At 41.8% G+C, this 21,979-nt stretch overlaps 1 protein-coding gene and 1 pseudogene across 12 annotated transcripts in view; one reads left to right on the forward strand and one right to left on the reverse strand.

Annotated features, from left to right (window-relative positions):
• The window catches only part of LOC311602438 (homeobox protein Crxos-like), a 42,696-nt gene extending 25,002 nt beyond the window's left edge, over positions 1-17,694 (forward strand). For 4 of the 11 annotated variants that reach the window (XM_084790507.1, XM_084790504.1, XM_084790508.1 and 1 more), the window contains 2 exons: positions 6,925-7,033; positions 16,570-17,694. In XM_084790507.1, coding sequence (XP_084646633.1) covers positions 16,612-16,962 — 351 coding nt within the window. In that variant the 5' untranslated portion in view covers positions 6,925-7,033; positions 16,570-16,611 and the 3' untranslated portion in view covers positions 16,963-17,694. Of the gene's footprint in view, positions 1-5,761; positions 5,914-6,329; positions 6,433-6,924; positions 7,034-13,919; positions 14,132-14,451; positions 14,474-16,569 lie in introns of those variants that run through there. The other 7 variants (XM_084790509.1, XM_084790511.1, XM_084790506.1 and 4 more) reach the window with 5 other exon arrangements.
• Positions 17,695-18,035: 341 nt separating this feature from the next.
• LOC311601137 (reactive oxygen species modulator 1-like) lies at positions 18,036-18,335 on the reverse strand (annotated as a pseudogene). Its single transcript has one exon. The product of its transcript is annotated as a reactive oxygen species modulator 1-like (transcript).
• Positions 18,336-21,979: the final 3,644 nt, after the last annotated feature.

Raw genomic sequence — 21,979 nt, forward strand, 5'->3', positions numbered from 1 at the left:
AAACTCATTTCCACCTCCCCTGGTGAGACAGGGAGCCTTGCCTAGTGCATGGGCCTCACCCTGAGTGCTCAAAGCTGCTCCTGATGGAGAAACGGGTTCCTGGACCGGCCCTCAGGACACAGAACCCAGGCTGCCACTGTAAGGTGAATGGCAGTTGATACTCTTTTTTTCTAGATGGTGTTTATTTCTTTTCTTTTGACAAGAGCACAAGTCAAGAATAATGACCCCTTTTGTTTTGTTTAGTTTATTTATTTAGTTAATTTTTTGAGACAAAGTTTGTCTAAGTAGCTTTAGCTGTCCTAGAACTTGCTCTGTAGACCAGGCTGGGTTCAAACTCATGGAGATCCACCTGTCTTTGCTTCCTGGATGCTGGGATTAAAGGCATGTGCTACCATCACCTGACCATCTTTAAATTTTTTAAAAATATTTATTCTCTCATATATTACATCCCAACTGCAGTTTTCCCTCCTTCCGTTCCTTCCAGTTCTTCTTCCTTGCCTCTTCTTTATTCCACCACCCACTCCTCCATTTCTCTTCAGAAAAGGGTAGGCCTCTTAGGCATATCAACTAACCATAGCATAGTAAGTTGCAGTGAGTCTAGGCACCTCCCCTCATGTTGAGGCTGGACTAGGCAACCCAGTAGGAGGAAAAGGGTCCAAAGGTAGGCAAATGAGTCAGAGACGGCCCCTACTTCCACTGATAGGAGTTTCCACAAGAAGACCAATCTATACAACCATAACATTTATGCCCAGGGCCTTTGTCAGACTTGTGCAGGCTCTCTGGTTATTCAGTCTCCCTCTGTGAGCCCCTATGAGCCCAGGTGAGTTGGTTCTGTGGCTTTTCTTAACTCCTCGGGCTCATACAACCCTTCCTCCCCCTCTTGCAAAGGATTCCATGAACTACACATAATGTTTTGTTGTGGGTCTCTGCATCTGTTTTCATCAGTTGCTGGGTGAAGCCTCTCTAATAACAATTGGGCTAGGCCTCAATCCATGCATATAGCAGAATATATTAGAAATCACTTCATTGACATTTGTTTTTGCTAGTCGTGTTTGGTTCTATCCTAGATCTTTGGTTTATCCAGCCTTTGGTTCCTGGCCCTCCAGGCAGTGTCCATGATTGACTCCTTCTCATGGCATGGGTCTCAACCTGGACCAGTCATTGGTTGGCCTCCTTCGTAATTTCTGTGCCACCTTTACCCCAGCACATTTGTAGACAGGGCAAATAACAGGTTGGTGGTTTGGTGGTAAGGTTGGTGTCTCTATCCCTCCACTAGAAACCTTGCCTGGTTATAAGGGATGGCCAGTTGATGCTCCTGATCCCCCATGATAGGAGTCTTAGTTAGGGTCACCCTCAGACTCCTGGGAGTTTCTGTTTGCACTAGGTTTCTAGCTCATCCCTGAGATGCCCCTCCCATTCTGGTTGCCTCTCAATCCTCTCTCTCTCCATCCCCACCACCTGATACTTCCCATCCTCCTTCCCCCCAGTCCACCCTCTCGGTATATGTCTATTCTAGTCTCTCTTCCCACGGAGCTCCGTGCATCCCCTTGTGAGCCCTTCTTGTTACTTGGCCTCTCTGAGTCTGTAGATTATGGCATGGTTTTCCTGTACTTTTTGGTAAATATCAACTTATAAGTGAGTGCATACGATATTTCTCTTTCTGGGTCTGGGTTACCTCACTCAGGATGATTTTTTTTTTCTAGCTAAAATGATTAGAGATTGAGACTGGGCTTTTAGTTTTTATAGGGCTGATCTAGTTTCCCTTCACTGTTATCCCAATGATATGGTTGTAAGGTTGGGAGTGAGTAGGCTGAGGTTTTTGTGATATTTGCTATGACTACTCTTCCTTCATGGGTCTTCAACTCTGCTTTCCTCCTGCAAGCTCTATTTCTCCCCTGAGAGTCTCTGACACTGTTTTTTTTTTTTTTCACCATGACTGCTCAGGCTTAACATTTCATCCACAGATTTCACCTGGCAAATTGCTTAGAAGCAATATGTAACTAGATCTCTATCTGGCTCATCTGTATCTCGCTTTCCAGCATTTCTTCCCTTGAGACAAGGTTTTACCATATAATGCAGATCCTCCTATTTCAACTGCCTAGGTTCTGAGATTGCAGATAAGCACCACCATGCCTGACCATTCAGCTTCCATATCTATTTTCTATGGGATGGCTAATCAGAAGTGATTCTACCTTTGACAGAAGAAATTGATTTATGCCCATAAATGATTACTGTGGCTTTTTTTTTTTTTGCCACATATACTGAGAGAATGAAAACCATTCTCAGCAATCACACCATGGATATTCAAGAAAATGTTGCCACCACTCTGAAGGGGTCCACAGTTATGGTGAAAGGTCCTGGGGGGCCCTTAGAGGATCTTGAATCACAGCAGGGTAGAGTGTAGTTTCATTGAAAACGGAAGGAGGAGGCTGGCTTGGTAATGATGGGGAAATAGAAAGGAATTGACTATCTATGGCCATGTATCAGTAGTGTGGCACTGGCCTTCCATCCCAAGGTGAGGTCCATGTAAGTTCACTTTCCTATCAATATTGTTATTCTGGATAATGGGTCTCTTGTTAAAATTTGAAGTGTGTGTGTGTGTGTGTGTGTGTGTGTGTGTGTGTGTGTGTGTGTGTGTGTGTGAAAATGTATCTGCAGGGTTCAGATGAGGACAAATGTTGCTGGTTCTGTTTATCAAGCTCAGAAAGATGCATTAATGCTTGAAGGGGAAGGTATTGAACTTATTTCAAATCAGCAAGCTATAACAATAAAAAACAAGGATATCAAAACATTTTGGATGGCATATATGTTTCTGTAAATGGAACAGTACGTCAGGATACTGAATAAGATCCAACCACAGAAACAACATTCTGGGTTATCAAGCTAACTTCTGTGTTTTAATGATGCCATAAAATAATTATATTGACTTGTGTAAAAAAAACAATTACTCTGACTACAGTAGAATTTAGAGGTGGCATGGATGGTAACAGGGAAGGACAAGGCTTGTTAAAATGTTGGTTTGGATAAGGGCGAAAATAGAGAGTTGGAGAATCAGATACTGGTATGGAGGAAGGGATGAGGAGGTTGAGGGAAAGAGTACACCAATGATTTCATTTCATAAAGTAGAAAGCTAAGAGAGATAATCTATGGTTAACCAAATAGAAAACACAAGTTTATTCGTATTCTTTCTTTCTTTATTTATTTACATCTTTTTGAGACAGGGTTTCTCTTTGCAGCCTTGGCTGTCCTCGGCTTGAACTCACAGAGATCCACCTGCCTCTGCCTCCGGAGTGCTGGGATTAAAGGCGTGCACCAACACGCTCAGCTTTATTTATTTATTTTAAAAGATTTATTTAAGTACTCTGCCTGCATGTGTGCCTGCACACCAGAAGAGGGCACCAGATCTCATTATAAATGGTTGTGAGCCAACGTGTCATTGCTGGGAATTGACAGTGCTTTTAACCACAGAGCCATCTCTCCAGCCCCCATATACATATGATTTAAAATGAAAAATATAACTATTAGAAGAAATAAAAATAGTAACTATCTTGGCAGTGGAAAAAAGGGTAGATGGGAGGTAGGAGTGCTGTAAGTGAGCTTAACTGTCAGACCCCACAGTATTATTTAATAGACAATGTTAAAAGAGAAACACAGACAAGATAACAGATGGAGAATTTGTGAAGAGGTAAGTTTTTTGTTGTTGTTTTGTATTGTTTTGTTTTTTTGAGACAGGGTTTCTCTGTGTGGCCTTGGCTGTCCTGGACTTGCTTTGTAGACTAGGCCAGCCTCAAATTCACAGCGATCTACCTGCCTCTGCCTCCCCAGTGCTGGGACTAAAGGTGTGCGCCACCACCACCCAGCCTAAGAGGTAAGTTTTGCCTGGGTTAGTTACTGATTAAGTTGATGCAGGATCCCATCTGAGGAAAGACTGGCAAACAACCCAGGCCAGTAGGGAAGATGATAGTTAAGGTAGTGAATTTTATGTGTCAACTTGGAACTCAAAGTGCTCAGGGTTTTGGCTAAATATTCTGGGTATAGCTGTGAAAATGTTTTGGGTGGAAGTAATATTTGAAATTGATTAGAATATAATAGACTGAACAAAACAGGCTGTCATTCTCAGTGAGAGCTAGCCTCTTATCTGTTAGAGGTCTAAGCAAATTCATTTTCCTCTGTTTGTTCCCAAGTTGTGACATTGGCCTACTGTACTCAGAAAGGGATTTAACTGTTTTTGTATTTATTCATTTTTGTTTTATGTGTATAGGTGTTTAACCTGCATGTATGTTTGTATACCACATTGTCCCTTGTGCCTTTGGAGGCCAGAAGAGACAGTTAGATCCCCTGAAACGGAAATTGTAGATGGTTGTGAGGCACTATATGGGTGCTCTGGGATCTCTGAAAGAGCTTCAGGAGCTCTTAAGCACTGAGTCATCTCCCCAGCCCGTAGACTAGAATCTGTACCAATGGTTTTCTTGGTTCTCAGATGTGGGAGTTGAACTGGAACTGTACATTGAATCTCTTGAGTCCCAGTTTGCAGATGGTGTATCATAGCACTTACCAGATTCCATAATTATATGAGCCAATTGCTTTAGAATATTATATATGTATACCCACATATATAATTTTCTAGGGTACCTTGCAAAGCCTTTACTAATGCAGATGGGAGGGTCAGTTTTAAGTGTGTGTGAGACATTGTGGTGGAGATGTATAGTAAATGCAAATGGACAATGGTCTGTAATTCAAAGTATATATATTTGAGCATCTTCTACAGAGTGATGAAATCATATAAGAGCTTTTCTGGTGTTTTCATATTTTTTTTTTTTTTGGTTTTTTGTGGCAAGGTTTCTCTGTGTAGCCTTGGCTGTCCTAGACTTACTTTGTAGACCAGGCTGGCCTCGAACTCATAACGATCCACCTGCCTCTGCCTCCCAAGTGCTGGGATTAAAGGCATGCGCCACCATGCCCGGTTCGTTTTCATATATTCTAGTAACAGGAAATGCAGAAGGAAATATTTGATCAATCTATCTTTCTAGCTATCTACCTATCTGTTAATCCAGTGGTTGGAATGTAGTGTATGTGTTATATGTGTGTTTTATTGCTTCATAACAAAGTTAACTATTTCATCATATACATATAATTAATTCCATTTGTGGTTCATTTACTCTTCACTAATTTTTTTAAGAAACCAATATCTTATTACATAGGCCTGGCTGTCCTGGAACTCACTGTGTAAGTCTGGCTGACCTTAAACTCAGTGCCCATAATTCTGGCCCTTGGGAGGCAGAGGCAGGTGGATCTCTGTGAGTTCAAGTCCAGCCTGGTCTATAGGATGAGTCCAGGACAGTCAAGGCTACGCAGAGAAACCCTGTCTTGAAAAACCAACCCTCCCCAAAAAAGTGTGCATCACAATGCCTGACAACTAATTTATTTTTGAAAGAGTTTCTCCGTGTAACATCCCTGCCTGTCCTGGACTCACTTTGTAGACCAGGTTGGCCTTGAGCTCAGAGATCCACCTGTCTCTGCCTCCCAAGTACTGGGGTTAAAGGCGTGCACCACTGCACCTGACTCTGACAACTAATTTTTAAAACTGTTCTTAAATTCTGAGTTGAAGGAGTCCAGGCTGATGCTGTTATAAATAGATGTTATTTGGGGGGAGACCTCATTGATAACTGTCCTGAGGATCTTTAAGAATTTATTTTTATTAATGTGTATATGTATATGTGCACCATGTGCAGGTGTCCAAAGAGACAAGAGGAGGGCGTTGGATCTTCTAGAACAGGAGTTGCAAATGGTTGTGAGCTGCCTAAGATGGGTGCTGGGGACCCAGTCTGGGTCCTCTATGAGAGGAAAAAGTATACTTAATGGCTGAGCCATTTCTCCAGCCCCTTCTTGGGTTTTGGTACGTAGTATGGGCAGGTAAGATGAACCCTAGTTGCTATCTGATGTTTTCTGAATAAAGTGTGTGCTTGTCTGACAATATTATGATTTTTTTGGTCCTGCATTCATTTGTAATGGCAACAACCCCCTCCTCCAATACCATGATAGAAAGTGCGTGCATACTCTAATAGAACATGGGAATGCTGCGATCCTCAAACTCTGGTATCTTGATGTTTCCATAGTAACTAATGCACACCAAGAGAGAAAGATGGAAAATAAATGAGAATAGCATTTTAACAAAATAAGTGAGGAGCAAAAATGCTTTAGACACGTGATTACCTCTTTTTTTTAGGAATATGAAGATATTCATCTCCTTAATAATGGGTCATAAAAGTTGTTATCGTGAAACTTGTCAGCAGCCATTTATATTTCTTCTTGCTCTATAATCATCACCATCAAAAACATTTAAATGCACTTCTGCCCCAACGATACCATAGTGAGTGAGTTAAGTGGACATGGTTGCCATTTTTCCATGAGCCTGAGATCAAGATGGGACGGGTAGGTGATATCGATATTTCAGTTAGTTGGGCAGAGCTTTGACCCAGTTGATATTATGATGAATAGGGATTCACAGAAACATACTTAATCCTATTGAATGGTTTGCTTTGACAAAAGGCTTTGCTAGCTTCTCACTACTATCTTGGTTAAAGCTTGTGAGTAATGGGGTTCTGTTGCTCCCTCTTTCCTGTTCTACGAGATGATTTTCCTGCTCATTCTTTCCCATGTCCATTAAAAACAATCTCATGGTCCTGGCGAGATGGCTTGGTGGTTAAGAACACTTTCTCCTCTTCCAGAGGACCTGGGTTCAATTCCAAGCACTCACATGGTAGCTTACAGTGATTTGTAACTCCAGTTCATGCAAGTGGTATACATATGTACATACAGACAAAACACCCATCCACATAAAATAAATGAATATAAAATCAAATTAAAAAATACTCTTATTGACAAGGAATATATTAATTTGCATAGGGGATCTCTGTTTTTCAGAGGACCACAAAGGAAAGAAAGGTCGCAAAAGTTCAGCAAGAAGGAAGAGAGCTCTCACCAGAACCAAACTGCCTAGCACCTTGACCTGGAACTTCTAGCTTTAAGAACTGTAAGAAATTAAAATTTTGGTTGGTTTATCCATGTAGTTTTATGACATAACCTGAGCTGACCAGTATTCTAAGTGTATACACAAATCAATTAAGTTGTTGTCAGATGGGAATGCTTTGTATGGGTAAAAAGATAGCCCTTCAATTTTAAAATTCTTGTGATTAAATTTCTTTTAAAAAAAATTTATAGATGGCTGTGAGCCACCATGTGGTTGCTGGGAATTGAACTCATGACCTCTGGAAGAGCAGCCAGTGCTCTTAACCGCTGAGCCATCTCTCCAGCCCCATGATTCAATTTCTATAGGCAAGATGGTTCCGTGGGTAAAAGTACTTCCCATCAAGCCAGGTGAGCTGAGTTCAATACCTGGCACCCATATGGTGAGTGGCGAGGACCTAGTCTTGCAGCTTGTCCTTTGACTTCCGTGTTCTCCGGCATGTGTGTGCACACACAAATAAAGAAATAAAAGCTTGGTTTTTTTTTTTGTTTTTTTTTTTGACACAGGGCTTTCTCTGTGTAGCCTTGGCTGTCCTGGAACTCACAATGTAACCCAGGAGAGCCTTAAACTCAGAGATCCACCTGCCTTTGCCTCTTGAGTGCTGAGATTAAAGGTGTGCGCCATCACACCTAGCTGGTAAATGTATTTTTAAAGATTGACTATCTATAGGCTAAAGGGCAGTTGGCCCCAATATACATTAAGTTAAAAAAAAATAAGTGTAGAACTATCTCCTGGAGCATGTGGATGCATGCTACGAGTGGTCATATCCCCAAAGAATAAACCTCTTCTCCCCTGCACAACCATCACCTGCCAATAGTTCCTCAGCTAGCGGTGGAGACTTGTGCATGTTTCTTTACTCATGCTGGAAGTTTGATCAGCCTAATCTCGAGTAGGTCTTGTGCAGGTACGCACAGGAGATGATCAACTACAAAAATTTGTCCTCTGGCCTCCACTTCTGTGCCGTGTCTTGAATGTGTCCATATTGAAGCATGCATATCATATATGCATGCATGCACGCACGCGTGCACACACACACACACACACACACACACACACACACAAATCATGAATGAAATACATTTTAAAATAAAAATGAACAAAATGAAAAGGAAGCTGAATGATAGCTAAGGCACGACAAAGGAGGTTGTGTTACTGGAACTGCAGAGAAATCATGGCACAATATTTGGTTTTATACTGAGAAATATTTACATATCATAATAAGCTAAACATTATTTTATTGGTTTTCATTTTTTGGAATCCAAGCTAATGAAAAGAAATCACAGAAGGCTTAACTTTTATCACTAACAAATTTAATGTAAATGCCTATGGAGAGTAGAATTAGAGGAGGTAGAAAATCATAGAGAGATACCAATATTCTAATTTAAGAAGTATTGAAATCAGGCCAGACTCAGTGTTACACATGTGTAATCCCAGCACTAGGGAGGCAGAGGCAGACAGATCTCGTGTGAGTTCAAGGCCAGCCTGGTCTACAAAGTGGGTCCAGGACAGCCAAGGCTACAGAGAGAAACCCTGTCTTGAAAAAACAAAACAAAACAAAACAAAAAAACAAGTGTTAAATCCAGAGACACTATCTATAGGTGAACAAGAAATATATGTTTATAAAGCCACAAAAGAAAAAAAAAAACAGGCACAAAGATGCGCATTACATCTATGTCTGTTGTGGAGGGACCTAACAGGGGAATTAAAAATAGTAATGTATTAGGAGGAAAAGGATGATGCTGTAGTGTGAGCTAAACACCCATCTATCATAGCGGGAAGCAATAGCTGCTGTCTACAGTTGGTAAACCAAGGAATGATTTAGAGAGAATGGATTCTTGCAATATTCCGGTCACTTTTTTCTTTGCTTCCACCTCTGCCCCCTTTTAGTCTATTATTAACACAGCAGCTGGAAAGATTCTACTAAGACTTAAACTCTGTCACCATGGCTCAGTCAGAACAAAAGACTGTGTCACTATAATGGCTACCTAAGCTTTACACAATCATCTGCCTCAAGACTCCCACCCCTCCCGCTCCTGCCAGTCCTCATTTCTCAACAGCCAATGGCCTTTTTGCTGTTTTCTTGAATGATTTCAACCTGTTTCCACTCTAGGACACTGTCATCAGCTATGCTTTCTGCCTAGAATTATCTTTCCCTGGATATCCTTGTGACTCACTCTATGATCTTCTTCAGGTGCTTTCTTTCATTTTCTTTTTCTTTATTTTATTTTTTTGGTTTTCCGAGACAGGGTCTCTCTGTGTTAGCCTTGGCTGTCCTGGACTTGCTTTGTAGACCAGGCTGGCCTCAGTCTCACAGCGATCTGCCTGCCTCTGCCTCCCGAGTGCTGGGATTACAGGTGCTTTCTAACATACCTACTTCTCATGTTGGGTCTGGCTAGTGTATTTGAAATTACAGCCCCTTGCCTGAATACTCTATCTCCTTCCTTTGGTTTTTTTCTCCATAGGATTTGCTGGTTTTTTTTAATATTTTAAAATTTATTTATATATATGTGTCTGTGTGTATGCCGTGTGTGTGTGTGTGTGTGTGTGTGTGTGTGTGTGTGTGTGTGTCTGTGTCCCCTATAGCTACAGTCAGTTGTGAGTTGCCGGTGCTGGGACCAGCACCTTGGAACCTCTGACACAGCAGTGCACTGAGACTTCTTTTTTTTAACTGTATTTTGATGTGTTGCATGTATTTTTTGTGTTACATTTCTGTGTGGTTTGAATAAGATGGCACACACTGGCTCATATATTGAATGCTTTGTCACCAGGGAGTGGAACTCTTTGAGATTAGAAGGATTAGAAGGTGTGGCTTTGTTGGAGGAACTGTGTCGCTGAGAGTGGGCTTTGAGGTCTCAAAGGCACATGCAAAGCCCGGATTCTCTCTCTGCCTGTGCCTGTGGATTAGGATGTAAAGGTCTCAGATACTGTTTCAGTGCTTGTTCACATGTGGCCATGCTCCTTGCCATGATAAAAATGGGCTAAGTTTCTGAAATTGGGGTGAGAGGGAGGGAGGAACTGGAGGATACAAGTGATGGGAGAACAATTGAGTTGTAATCGGAATAAATTAATTTTAAAAAAGTTTCTGAAACTGTAAGCAAGCCCCAAATTAAATGCTTCCTTTTATGAGAGTTGCCTTGGTCATGGTGTCTCTTCACAGCACTAGAACAGTGACTAAGACAGTGTTTTAGCTGTCTGTCTTTCTTACTGCTTCTCTGTCTCACTAGAGCTTAATTAAGAGCAAAGATTTTCATGTTTCATTCACCACTCACAGTGCTTAGAAGTGTAACTATTACTCAATAGGTGCTTGTTTTAGGCTAATATCTCCCAATATGTATATATATGTTGAATCCCTAGTACCTCCAAATGTGACGAAAGATGCCTTTTCTGAAGTGAGAGAATGAAAATGAAGCCATTGGTGTGGTTCTATAGTTTAATACAACTGCTGTCCTCAAAAGAAGGGAAAGATACCAAGGGGTGGTGGCACTTGGGAGTCTCGGGCAGAAGGATTTCCATGACTTTGAGGCTCCATAGTGAGACATTATCTGAGAATGAACAAAAGAAAATTAAAAAGGGGGTGGGTGGGAAAGATACCAGGGAAGCCCAAACTTCCTAAGACAAATATGTGAAGACACGGGAAGAGAACAGCTATATACAAACCAAGGATAGAGGTCTGGGACAGTTCTGACTCTTTGGCTTAAGAAAAGCCCACCCTGCTAACACTTTAATTTTGGACTGCAACCTCTCAAACTGAGAGAACAAATTGCTGTTATTTAAGTCTGTAGCATTCTGTTTTGGTAACCTTAGCTAACAAACAGTGCTTAAAACTATCTCATTTGTTTAAATTAATGAATAAACAGGATGTATTAATCCTCGTAGTTATAACTCAATACTGGAGGCTTTGTGCTTTATACAGAGATGAATTTTTATATATTTTATTAATTTATTCTTGTTACATCTCAATGGTTATCCCCTCCCTTGTATCCTCCCATTCCTCCCTCCCTCCCATTTTCCCCTTATTCCCCTCTCCTATGACTGTTCCTGAGGGGGATTACCTCCCCCTGTATATGCTCATAGGGTATCAAGTCTCTTCTTGGTAGCCTGCTGTCCTTCCTCTGAGTGCCACCAGGCCTCCCCATCCAGGGGACGTGGTCAAATATGAGGCACCAGAGTTCAAAACCTACAGAGATGAATTTTATTTGCCTCACAGTTCTGGAGATTCAGGATCACAGTGTCAGCATCTGCTGACCTTCTAACTGTCTCATAATGTACCATATGGGAGAGGAAAAAATCGAATGGCAAGACCGGAAGCCAGAGATTCAGGGGCCGGTCTCACTCTTTATAACATGCTGGTCTCATAGGAACTAACTAGAGTCCAGCGAGAACTAATCTCTCCCAAGGGGTATGGCATAAATGACTTAATCACCGCTTAAAGATTTTACAACATCAGCTTCAACACCACTGCAGTGGGGACAAAGTTCCCAACACGTGAACCTCGGAAGAAAAGCCATATCCAAATTCTAGCAATTAATGGATATGGAGTGAACCATTAGAACAAACCAAGTCAGAAGCACAGGCTGAGGGTGAAGCTCAATTGCTGGAGTGCTTGCCTAGTGTGCCAAAATCGCTGGACTCAACCCCCAGTACTCTAGAGAACCTGCTGTGATGGCACAAGCCTAAAGCCAGCACAGGGTCATCCTCAGCTACAGGGCCAGCCTAGGCTACATTAAGCCCTGTCTCCAAACAGTTGCAATAACTGTTAAAGAATGAGACTACATTTATGGAGGAATGGAGCGAGAGATACTGTTTTTCATTCTAAGTCTTTTGGCATTATTTAATCTTTATGTACATGGATGTAGTATTTTGATAATTGAGAAGTTTTTTCATAGAAGGATATTTAATGTATTATTGACACTTCGTGTAATCTAGAAATAATTCTTTGTTTGTTTGTTTTTTTGTTTTTTTGTTTTTTGGTTTTTTGAGACAAGGGTTTCTCTATGTAATAGCCTTGGCTGTCCTGGACTCGCTCTGTAGACCAGGCTGGCCTCGAACTCACAGAGATCCACCTGCCTCTGCCTCCCGAGTGCTGGGATTAAAGATGTGTACCACCACCGTCCAGCTTGCAATTTTTAAAATATAAAGTTATGTCATTTCCCTATCATCCTCCCTCCAATTTTTCCTTGTTGTCCCCACTTGTGTGTTCCCTTTCGAATTTATGACCACTTTTTCTTTAATTATTCTTATTTAGAATGTGCACAATCTGTAAATAAAATGTGCTGGCTTCATTTAGTGTCGTTTGTCTGTTTGTGATTTCAGTGCTGGCCACTTGATACTGAATAACCAATTAGAAGGTTCATCCCTGGGGAAGACTATTTTCTAGCATCAGTCTTCAGTTGCTTATAGTTTTTGGTTTTGAGGTTTTTTTGTTTGTTTGTTTGTTTGTTTGTTTTGTTTTGTTTCAAGACAGGATTCCTCTGTTTAGCCTTGGCTGTCCTGGACTCACTGTGTAGACCAGGCTGGCCTTGAACTCACAGGGATCCACCTGCCTCTGCCTCCTGAGTTGCTGGGATTAAAGGCATGCGCCACCACGCCTGGCTTAGTTGTTTTTTTGTTTTTTTGTTTTTGTTTTTGTCTAGAGGTGAGCCCTGGTGAGATTTTTCCCTTCTGTGCTAATGTGTCTAAATACCATTGTTCTGGTCTTGTTTGGGCAGCCATATTGTTAAGGTTTCATGGGTGAAGCTTCTCAGTCATTTCTAGGAGACACAATATCCACAGCAGATTTTCTGATCCCCTGACTCTTCCCATCTTTACACTCCCTCTGCCACAGTGTTTTCTGAGCGTTAGGTGTGGGAGTTGTGTTGTTGGTTGTACCAGGACAGAAACCCCACAGTCAGTTGTTCTCTGCATTTTGACTGGTTGTGTTTTTTCTGTAATGGTCTCTGTCTGCTTCAATGAAAACCTTCTTTGATGAGAGATGAGAACTACATTCATCTATGGGTATAGGAATAAGTATTTAGAATGAAGTTAGGAATTACACTGGTTTAGTTAAGTGGCACTAGTAGATGGCCCTCTAAGATCCAAGACATTACTACCACTGGGTAGTTGGCTAGGTCTCCCATAGTGGGCATGATAGTCTTGCTGTTAAGTAGGCCTTAAGTCCAATAAGACAGACTCAGGAAGCTTTAAGTTAGGAGTTCTCCATGGGGACATTTGCCAATGTCTAGGGACATTTTCAGGGCAGTCCTGTTGGAATCAGGAACACTGTTGGACACCTTAAAATGCACAGAATACAAAGAACACATTTATACATAAATGTGCAGATGATATAGCTGCGACCACAAGTTATGGCTACAATAGTAAATAGGGTCAAGGTGTCAGATGGGTATAATGTAGAAAACTTGCTATTGTTTCCCACAATCCATTCTTTTTTTGGGGGGGGGGTCTTTCAAGACAGGGCTTCTCTGTGTACCCCTGGCTGTCTAGGACTTTCTTTGTGGACCAGGTTGGCCTTGAACTCACAGAGATCCACCTGCCTCTGCCTCCTGAGTGCTGGGCTTATGGGCAGGCACCATGATGCCCCGGCCACAATCCATTCTTCAGTGCCTCTGTTTGGGAGAAATTCAGAAGTGAATTATAGTTCTCACGACAGCACTAGGAATAGAGGAGGCACAGTAAATATAGGGAGATTGACTTCTCTCCACAGAGGTTTGCACAAGGCTTCATTATCCACAAATGCAATGGGTGGTTCAGCCAATATTGCCACACACTCACAGCACTGCCTCTCACTGCCACTCTAAATTTATCCCTTCTGCTCTTCATAAGTAAATGTTAAAAACTGCCTTTTTTCTTCTTTTAACTCAATTTCAGGATTTCCCCTGGACCACAAATCTTGCTGGAATGCCTTCTGTGCATCATTGAGCCAAGGACCAACCTTCTGTCATTTACACAGCACCTCCTTGATGGAATCTTCTTCAGCTGCTTAGGAAATAGTGGACAATTTCTCATTGATTCCAATTTACATAGAAACACACCTCTCTCCTTGCTCAATAATCTGCCTAAAGCATCTACCTTTCCAAATACATACTACTTGCATATTGGATCTGTGAGGTATACAGGCCACTGTATGTTCATGATAAATATATCCGTAGTGTTTTGTCCAGCTGGAAGTAGTTAAGACAAATGTCTTGTGACCTGCTCTGAGAATATTTTTATTGATGACAGAGTTGAGAAAACTCAAAGGTGGACATTAGTCCATCCCAATACCTAGAACATTAGTTTTGCCTTGAAGAGCTACATGTTTGCATCGCCAGGCACTAAAAGCTTGCTAGGAAACAGGAAATAACCCTGTTTCCTAACCAAAGCACTATGGAATTACCTATCAGAGAAAACACATGAGACTGCCAACAGTAGTTTCCTTCAGATGGAGGAAGTGGAGAATTTTAAGATGAGGTAAAAAAGGGAGGCCTGATTTTCAGTGTATAAATTTATATAACTTTCAAGATTTTGTTCTATGTGCATATATTAGATATGTAAAAATATTATTTTTATGTCAGTATGCTATACAGAACTGTAGCATTTGGATTTTATGTTCTTTTGTTTTTCTTTTTCTTTTTTTTCTTTTCTTTTTTTTTTTTTGAGACATGGTCTGTCTGTGTGGCCTTGGTTGTCCTGGACTCACTTTGTAGACCAGGCTGGCCTCGAACTCACAGAGATCCACCTGCCTCTGACTCCCAAGTGCTAGGATTAAAGGCGTGCACCACCACCGCCTGGCCAGCATTTGGATTTAAAACAAATCTCTACCCAGCTACAACTGGAAATAATACAATCATGTTTCCAATACAGTGAAGTGTATACATCTGTAGTTTTAGCATTCAGGAGCCTGAGACATTTAGTATTCAGGAGTTTGAGTTCAGGTTGTACAATATAGAACGAGTCTGATTGCTTTAAAAAACTAAAGAATGTAATTATCATACTCCTTATGAGATATTAACATATATATACTTTTGGCAGTTTTTTTAGACTCTGAATCCCACACCGACAAAAACAGAAAAAAAAATTCGACATCTGCAATAGGCAGAAGACAATTGATCTACACAGTAATGCTCATATGTATCATTAAAGCATCAATTGTAAGGATAGTAGGAGGTCTGAAAAATGCAGTGACAAAATTTTCATTACATAGTAATGCATGGCATATAATTAATTGACCGGGAGTTTTAGGTACTGTGTGCTATAGCTGACAAGAGAAAACTTCCATGCCTTGTTTTAATTTGGATAAATAATGATAGCGTTCAAATCTGTTGAGGTAAAACAATGCTTTATTAACAAGCAATGGTGATTTTAATCCCAGCACTCAGGAGGCAGAGGCAGGTAGATCTCTTGAGTTCAAGGCCAGCCTGGTCTACAAAGTGAGTCTAGGGCACCCAAGGCTACATAAATAAATCTTGTTTCAAATTAAAAAAAGAAATGAGAAAAAAAGGAATAATGATGTTCAGCAATATAGCTCAGGTAACAGAGGTGTTTGCCACCAGATTTGAGGAACTGACTTCAAGCCTTGGATCCATGTGTTAGAAGCAGAGAATCAACTCTTGCAAGTTGCCCTTTGACCTCCACACATGTGTTATGATACATAGACATGCCTCTCAATAAAAAAATGTAAAAAATAAATAAAAATAAATAGGACCAGCAAGATGGCTCAGCAGATAAAGGCCATACAGACATGATGATCTGGAGGGAGAAAACCAAGTCGACCAAGTGGTCCTCTTGCCTCCACATGTGTTCAGTGGCCATCCACACACACACACACACACACACACACACACACATACACACACACACACACTAAATAAACACAAACATTTAAAAAGAATGTGTATTTCTAAAGAGTGGGAGAAATATTATGAAAATTACCATAAAGGAGTAAAAACATTTGAGGAAAATACTTAATTCATTTTGTACATTATATCATGTATATATGTATTGTGATATTGCATGTTACTTTGTTAATATATGTAAGCTTCTGCAAAAAATGTATCAGTTAAAAAGCAGGTTAGCGGGCCTGGAGAGATAGCTCAGTTAGGTAAAGGCACTTGCCACTAATGCTGGGGACCTGTTTTTCTTTTCTTTTTTCCTTTTTTTTTTTTTTGTTTTTTTTGGTTTTTTTTTTTTTTGGTTTTTTTTTTTTTTTTTTTTGGTTTTTTTCAAGACAAGGTATCTCTGTATTAGCCTTGGCTGTCTTGGGCTAACTTTGTAGACCAGGCTGGCCTTGAACTCAAAGTGATCCACCTGCCTCTGCCTCCTGGGTGCTGGGATTAAAGGCCTGCGCCACCACCGCCCGCTGGGAACCTGTTTTTCATACTTGGGGTCTCACATAATTAAAGGAGACAGCTGACACTTGCAAGTTGCCCTTTAACCTTGAAATGTGTGCTAACTCTGACCTATATGTGTATGTACTCTTTCGGGTGCGCGCACGCGCGTGCACACACAATAGTATAATAAAATTATAATAAGATTTTTAATTAAGTACAATTTTCTTTTTGCTGTAGAATTTCAACTCGGAACACACCTGAAGTGAGGCTACAGACAAGATGGAAGCACCTCAGCATTCCCTGGGCCCCCTTGACCAGGACTACAGTTGGGAACAGCTTTCAGAGCTGGAGAAATACTTCAAGATGGAGCCTTACCCCGACCTCAAGGCCCGCAAGGTCCTGGCCACCAGACTCAACTTGAAGGAGGAACAAGTTGAGACTTGGTTCGTCCAGCGTTCCTTGGAGCAGGAGATGTGCCCTCCCTTTGCCTGGCTGCAGCAGTCCGCCCGGGATAACACCTCTTTTTGTCCTACCCACAAAGGCCACTGCTGCCGGACACCGAGCTGGAGGTACAGGCTTGTGCCCATCAACCCCTCGGAGCCCTCAACCAGCTGTGAGCACAATTCCTGACTCTTGTTGCCCCAGTGGAGCCACTCCAACATGTAGCAAGACCCCACCACCACCGCTTTCCAACCAGCCCAACTCACCAAAATGCTGGATGCTTTCCGGAGACTTGGGGTCAATGCTTCTACGCTTGGGTACCAAGGCAGGAGGCATTGGACAGAAACGATTTTGCAGATGACAAATCAAGCTGAATCTCCAACCAGGACTTCCTGTAGGCCCTGCAGGGCCACACCCCACAGGCTGGAGGTTGTGGTTCCAATTCTTTTAACACACTCCACTCCCTGACCCCCCCCCCCCCACAGAGGTCACCTGTACCCCAGGCTAGTTATCAACTCAACATGTGGCAGAGGATGACCTCAATCTTGTCTCTACTTCCCAAGGGCTGATTACAGGCCTGTATAGACCACCAGAACAACCGTTTTTCCCTGGATTCTTTTCCTTTTGGTTTTGTTTTCTTGATAGAGGATCTCACTCCACAGCCCAGGCTAGCTAGGAACTTGCAGAGTCCCTCCTGTCTCAGCTCAAGTTAACTGCTTTACACTGCTACCCTTGTGACCTTTCTTTATGTATAATTCACTTTGTGCCTATGAATATTCTTGTTTTATTTGCTTTTTTGCGGGGGAGGGGTTACTAGTGCTTCTCACATTGCTTCTTAGAGACCTGTTTGGGGAATTCGATCTGGGAGTGGCAGACTGATAAAATGAAATTATTGATAAATAAAATTTCTTTAAAAAGGAATTTCAACTCTGTTCAATAACTTTAACACTAAATATCTCTTATATCTCTTTTGTGTGTGAGAAAGGAGCTTACTATGTAGACCAGTCTGGCTTCCAACTTACAGAGATCTGCCTGCCTCTGCTGAGATTTTTGTTTTGTTTTGTTTTTTGAGACAGGGTTTCTCTCTGTGTATCCTTGGCTGTCTTGGACTCACTTTGTGAACCAGGCTGGCCTGGAACTCACAGAGATCCACCTGCCTCTGCCTCCCGAATGCTGGGATTAAACACATACATGTGCCACCACACCTAGCCTAATACAAATTTTTAAAAATTGTATTTTTACAATTTTTTTGAGAAGAAGAACTTTAATGTTATACAAGGGTCAAAGTGGATGGGGAAGGATACATGTAGTAGGCAATCAGTGCCCTGCTTAGCATCCTATGCCCATTCCGATGGCCATGAATGTGCCAAAGGTGCCGCCACTCTGCATCATGGTTTTCCCAGTGCCGCCCATCAATGATCCCGCATTCCCAACCTGAGACAGGAGAAGGTGCGGAATGGTGCCCTGGCCACCATGCCCGCAGCACAACCCATGAAAAAGCCCATCTTCACGCTGCCGAAGCGGCTGGGCTGGGACTGCCCATAGGGACCCATAGCCACCGTTCACTGCAGAGGTCGCTCAGCTCAGATGGAAACAATGCCCTTTCCAACTGGGCCCTTTAATAGGACATCGCGCTTCATCTGACCTCCAAGGCCCACCTGAACTTGAGCATTACTAGCAAACCTCTGGCCATTTGATGGAAATGGTCCTCATTTCTAGGCAAATTTAGGATATTGACCTTCATCTCCATTGATTAGCTTACTCTGTTATGATCTCCCTTAAAAAATTATTTATTATTATGCATACAGTGCTCTGCCTGCATGTACACCTGCAGGCCCGAAGAGGGCATCAGCTCACATTATAGATGGTGGCGCACGCCTTTAATCCCAGCACTCTGGAGGCAGAGGCAGGCTGATCGCTGTGAGTTCGAGGCCAGCCTGGTCTACAAAGCGAGTCCAGGACAGCCAAGGCTACACAGAGAAACCCTGTCTCGTAAAACCAAACCAAACTAACAAACACATGGTTATGAGCCACCATGTGGTTGCTGGGAATTAAACTCAGGACCCTTGGAATAGCAGTCAGTGCTCTTAACCTCTGAGCCATCTCTCCAGCCCTATTATGATTTCTTATCACACCTTTTTGTTCAATTTTTATTATTGTGTGTGATAGGAGCATGAGTGCTAAGGCTTGCATGTGGAGATCAGAGGACAATATTGTGGAACAGGTTCTTCTACCTTTACATAGATTCCAGGGATCAAACTCGGGTTGCCAGACCTAAGAGACAATAGGCTTAACTGCTGAGCCATTTTGCCTGCCTTTAATATAGTTTTTATTGAACTATGCACACAGACATGAAAAGTGTACTTTTTGTATGTATATTATAATTAAATTATCATGGCTATTTTACATTTTGCATTAATTGTACACTTGCATGCACACTCGTGCATGAGTGCAGGTGCCTGTGGAAGTTAGGGGCATTGAATGCCCCTGAGCTGGAGTTACAGGTGGTTGGGAACCTCTTAGCATAGGTGCTGGGATTTGAACATGGGCCCTCTACAAAAGCAGCATGCACTCTTTAACTGCTAAGCCATCTCTCCAGCCCACCCACTTTCTTTTTTTTTTTTTTTTTTTTTTGGTGCTTAGGATGGAACTCAGGGCCACATGGATGGTAGGCAAGTGCTCTAGTCCTCCATCTGTACTCCAACTCTAAGAGTACAATCTTTTGGGTCCAGCTTTCTTTAATTGGAAGCTCAGCAATGAGTAGTTGAGAATTTGACTCTGCGCTGTTTAGTATTTATCTTTAATGACTGCTCAGATGCTAGTCTTTTCTCCCTTAGAATATTTTAAGTTCCCTGGAGGCTGGGCTCATGCCATACACTTCTTTGGCATTTCCCCGAGGTTCTCAGAACAAGCTGGGCAAATTGTTGGCCATCAATCCGTACCCAATGAATGACTAACAAACCAGTTTATATTTGTGGGCTATACAATGTTTTGAGGTCAGCTCCTGGAATGAGAGGGCTGGGCAGAGTCAGAGACTAGGGATGTGCCAAGTCAGTATCAATTGCTCTCACTTGGACAAGTTTAGACCCTAATCTGGGAACCTTATCTGTCTCAAGCACCTAGCCCAATTCCTGGCTCAGAAAAGCGCCTTAATAAAAGACCTCTATTTTCTTGTTGTGATTCCTGTTTAATGAGAGGGTAGTACTAGAGGCCGTTGAAGGTTTGAGTATGGCACCTAAAACGATGCCAGGTAAAGTCAGAAGGCCACAGTCTAGAGATGGAAACAAATTGGGAACCAGCTGGAGCAGCCAGGGACAGAGGCCAAACTAGGGTTTGGATATGAGCATGGTGGTGTAGTCCTATAATCTTCGTATTTGGGAGGGGGGCTAAGGGAGGAGAATCCACAGTTTGGGTACAGTCTGGATCATACAGCAAGTCCCTGCATCAAAAAGAAAAGCACCAACAGAAACAAGCAAGAAAAATCTAGGGTGAGGTTCAGTTTCTGGAACCAGAAATGGACGCTCAATTGCATTATGATGAACGCTTTTTTTTTTTGATACCTCAGACAGTTTTTATTGGCTTTTTGTATGTTTGGCTTTCATCTTTATAGTGCTGAGAAAAGACAACAAGCTAAGTGTAGTGCTGTGAACAGGCGGTTGCTTAATGAAAACACTTTCCATTTTTCTTTTACCTGCTGTAACGGAAACTGTGACAGTGGTGTTGAGAATTCATGGAGAAAATGGAGCTAAAGAACAGATGTTTAGCCAGGTGTGGTGGCACATGCCTGTAATCCCAGCACTTGGGGAAGTAGAGACGGGAGGATCTCTGTGAGTTTGAGACTAGCCTGGTCTACAGAGCACATCCAGGACAGCCAAGGCTACACAGAGAAACCCTGTCTTGAAAAAAAAATAGATGTTTGAGTAGACTAAGGTTATTGGGAAAATTTAACCTAGATAAGAGTGAAGCAAGGGACTTGGAAACCAAGCAGCCTGTCAGATAAGAATTCAATTCAATGGTGAATGTTATAGAGTATGAAAACGTGGCAGCACATGGATGTCATGGAGCCTAAAAAGTGAAGAATGAATCTCATTCTTTACTCTCTATTCCTATTCAGCAGCATGACTGAAGGAAGGAGTGGGAGATGACAGGTCGTATAGACATGGCTGTGACACTCGGCATGGACTGTGTTTCTCCTATATGCTAGCCATTCAGGATATGTAATCTCTAATACCCTTTATAATTCTATTAAGTAGGTACCTGACTGATTCTAATACTCTCATGCACATGGAAGTGCATGGATACTCAAATATCTCAGGTAGAATGGAGCAGTGATTGCACATAGCCTTTGCAATCCTCCCATGTATATTGAATCCAGGTTACTTATGGTACTGACTGTACTGTAGATGTCATAGAAGTGATGTTACACTGAATCCTTTGGGATAATAACGACAAGAAAATGTTTTCACATGTTCAGTAGAGGTACATTTTTTCCTGAAACGTTTTTTTTTTTTTTACAAATAACTTATTTGAACGAGATAATACATTCAAATGCCTTCAGTTACAAAATCTGGGATTGTCAGTAATTGAAGACATCACAGGGTTTAACATAGCCAAATACCTCTACACACATAAAATAACAGAAAGTAAGTGACACAGAAGTTTCTCAAGGTTATTTTTTAAAAGTCAGTGAAACTTTAAAAAAAAAAATCTATAGTTGGGTGAGGGCTATCTAATAGTAGCTTTATTTTACAGATGAGAAAATAAGCACAGAATACATCAAATGCTTGCTGAGGGTTACTCCAGATGTTTAGTAGTCTAAATTTGAACCTAGTTCTGCCTGGTCATAAGGCTAATGTTCTTTATTTACAGAATATCATCCTCTTCTTCTGTATCATCCCAGGCCCCACAGAAGTAGATCTTGCTTAGGAGGGCATTGTGTGGGCAGGGCATTCATGATGCGTTTCCTCTTATTGATTTACAGCCAGAGAGTAGGGAGAGGAATGTAAGTCAGGCAGTTGGGTGAGAAGAGGCATGTGTGTATTGGGTTGGGTGTGAAGGTTGAGGATAGAGGGGAAAAAAAAAAAAGGAGCCACTATGAGATCAAATGTGACCCAGGACTAATTTAATGTGTCTGTTTTTGGCTGTGGTTCTGGAACAATATTGACTGGCAGTGTCCAATCCACTGGTGGCATTCAGGATCTGAGTC

Source organism: Acomys minous, assembly GCF_964271855.1.
Source record: "Acomys minous genome assembly, chromosome: 7".
Classification (NCBI taxonomy): Eukaryota; Metazoa; Chordata; class Mammalia; order Rodentia; family Muridae; genus Acomys; species Acomys minous.